We start from the raw sequence: 1370 nt of genomic DNA, 5'->3' as shown, positions 1-1370 counted from the left end.
ATATTATATACAAAACTAATCGCCCGGAACTATGTTCTTTATACTGTTTTTGATATTCTTAAGCAATGTCTTGATTCACATATCGGCGGGACATTGTTTTACATTTAAGAATTGCTATATTTTACTTATGCTTTATATTAAAATAGGGGTTGAGAAACTGATTTAACTACTTATTGTAGTATGATATTATCAAATATATTTTTTTAAATAAAATGATAGCTGGTCATGTTAATATAAAGACCCTTATAATGCCTTTTTTTCATTTTACAAAAAATGAAGCTAAAATATTAATTGGATAAATAGAAAACTACGCATCTTACACAATTATCTTTTTAAATATAAATTTAAGTCAGTGTCGCATATCTCCAAAACTATTTAGAGAAGGATTTTCAGGAAAGACTGTTGCGTTATACAATATAGAAGGATAGATATAAGAACTGTTTTTAAATATTGATGTAAATAATTGATTAGAATCATTTATGATCAACACGTAACACCTTTGCCTATAAAACATTTCAAAATCTTTTTTAGTAATTCTGTCTTTAACTAAAGAATAAGTAAGCAATTTCTTGATATCGTTGTTCTTAGGAACTAATAATTGATCAATTTTCCAATTACATTTCTTATTAAATTTAATATCTAAGGCGCGATTTACAAAATTATATATTGCAGCAGGATACGACATATCATCATCAAAAATTCTACTTAAGCTAATAAATTGAATGTACGTGTACGTATGAAATGCAAGAGTTTTTAAGAGTAATTTATATGGGTCGTTTGTTTTTAAAAAACCCTTTTTAAGTATAAATCTCATTACAAAATAAAAATATTTTTCTTGCGAAAATTTTTTTGAAAAATTTTCTTTTTTCTTCATTAGTTGTAAAGCTTTTTCTCTAATTATGGCGTTTTTACTAAATATTTCAAAAAATAAAGCTGAGACCTTCTTTAAAGCACACGTATAGATATAATCTGGTTTTGTTTTTATTTTGCAAACAAAATGCTTACTAAAAAAAATATTTTTTTCTTCTATTTCATTCCTTCTTCTTTTTTTCTTCAAATTCTTTCGTTCATCTTCACCTTTATAATGTCGTTTTCTGGTTTTTTTTCTCAACCAACAACGTATCTGAATTAGACCTCTTTTGCATTTTTATGCGTACACCCACCTCTGTGGTAACATCTGTATCTTTTATTCTTCCACATTCACCATTATTTAAACACAATTCATTAAGTCTTGTAATATTGTTACATAATATTAAATCACTATTTAAACTATTATCTGTGACAGTAGTTTGCGTAGTAAATATTAATGGATATAGAGTAGTGATTATTAACATAAGGGCAAAAACAATTACACTTATATACTTGTTATA

The 1370-nt window shown here is 25.6% G+C and overlaps 3 protein-coding genes across 3 annotated transcripts; 1 reads left to right on the top strand and 2 right to left on the bottom strand.

Annotated features, from left to right (window-relative positions):
- Nucleotides 1-31: 31 nt before the first annotated feature.
- AAJ76_3830001339 (hypothetical protein) lies at nucleotides 32-166 on the top strand (the record flags this gene model as incomplete). Its single annotated transcript, XM_024475414.1, has 1 exon — nucleotides 32-166. One exon carries the CDS (start codon nucleotides 32-34, stop codon nucleotides 164-166), a length of 135 nt encoding a protein of 44 aa, XP_024329357.1.
- Nucleotides 167-349: 183 nt separating this feature from the next.
- On the bottom strand, nucleotides 350-874 carry AAJ76_383000497 (hypothetical protein; the record flags this gene model as incomplete). The annotated part of the gene is made up of 1 exon (XM_024475416.1): nucleotides 350-874. One exon carries the CDS (start codon nucleotides 872-874, stop codon nucleotides 350-352), a length of 525 nt encoding a protein of 174 aa, XP_024329356.1.
- Nucleotides 875-1079: 205 nt separating this feature from the next.
- Nucleotides 1080-1334, bottom strand: AAJ76_38300037 (hypothetical protein; the record flags this gene model as incomplete). The annotated part of the gene is made up of 1 exon (XM_024475415.1): nucleotides 1080-1334. The coding sequence occupies one exon, from the start codon at nucleotides 1332-1334 to the stop codon at nucleotides 1080-1082; it is 255 nt and encodes an 84-aa protein (XP_024329355.1).
- Between the last annotated feature and the right edge of the window lie 36 nt (nucleotides 1335-1370).

The sequence above is a fragment of the Vairimorpha ceranae genome (genome assembly GCF_000988165.1).
Source record: "Vairimorpha ceranae strain PA08 1199 chromosome Unknown NODE_383, whole genome shotgun sequence".
Classification (NCBI taxonomy): domain Eukaryota; kingdom Fungi; phylum Microsporidia; family Nosematidae; genus Vairimorpha; species Vairimorpha ceranae.
Note: the sequence above shows the minus strand (reverse complement) of the source record. Positions and strands in the feature narration are given on the sequence as shown.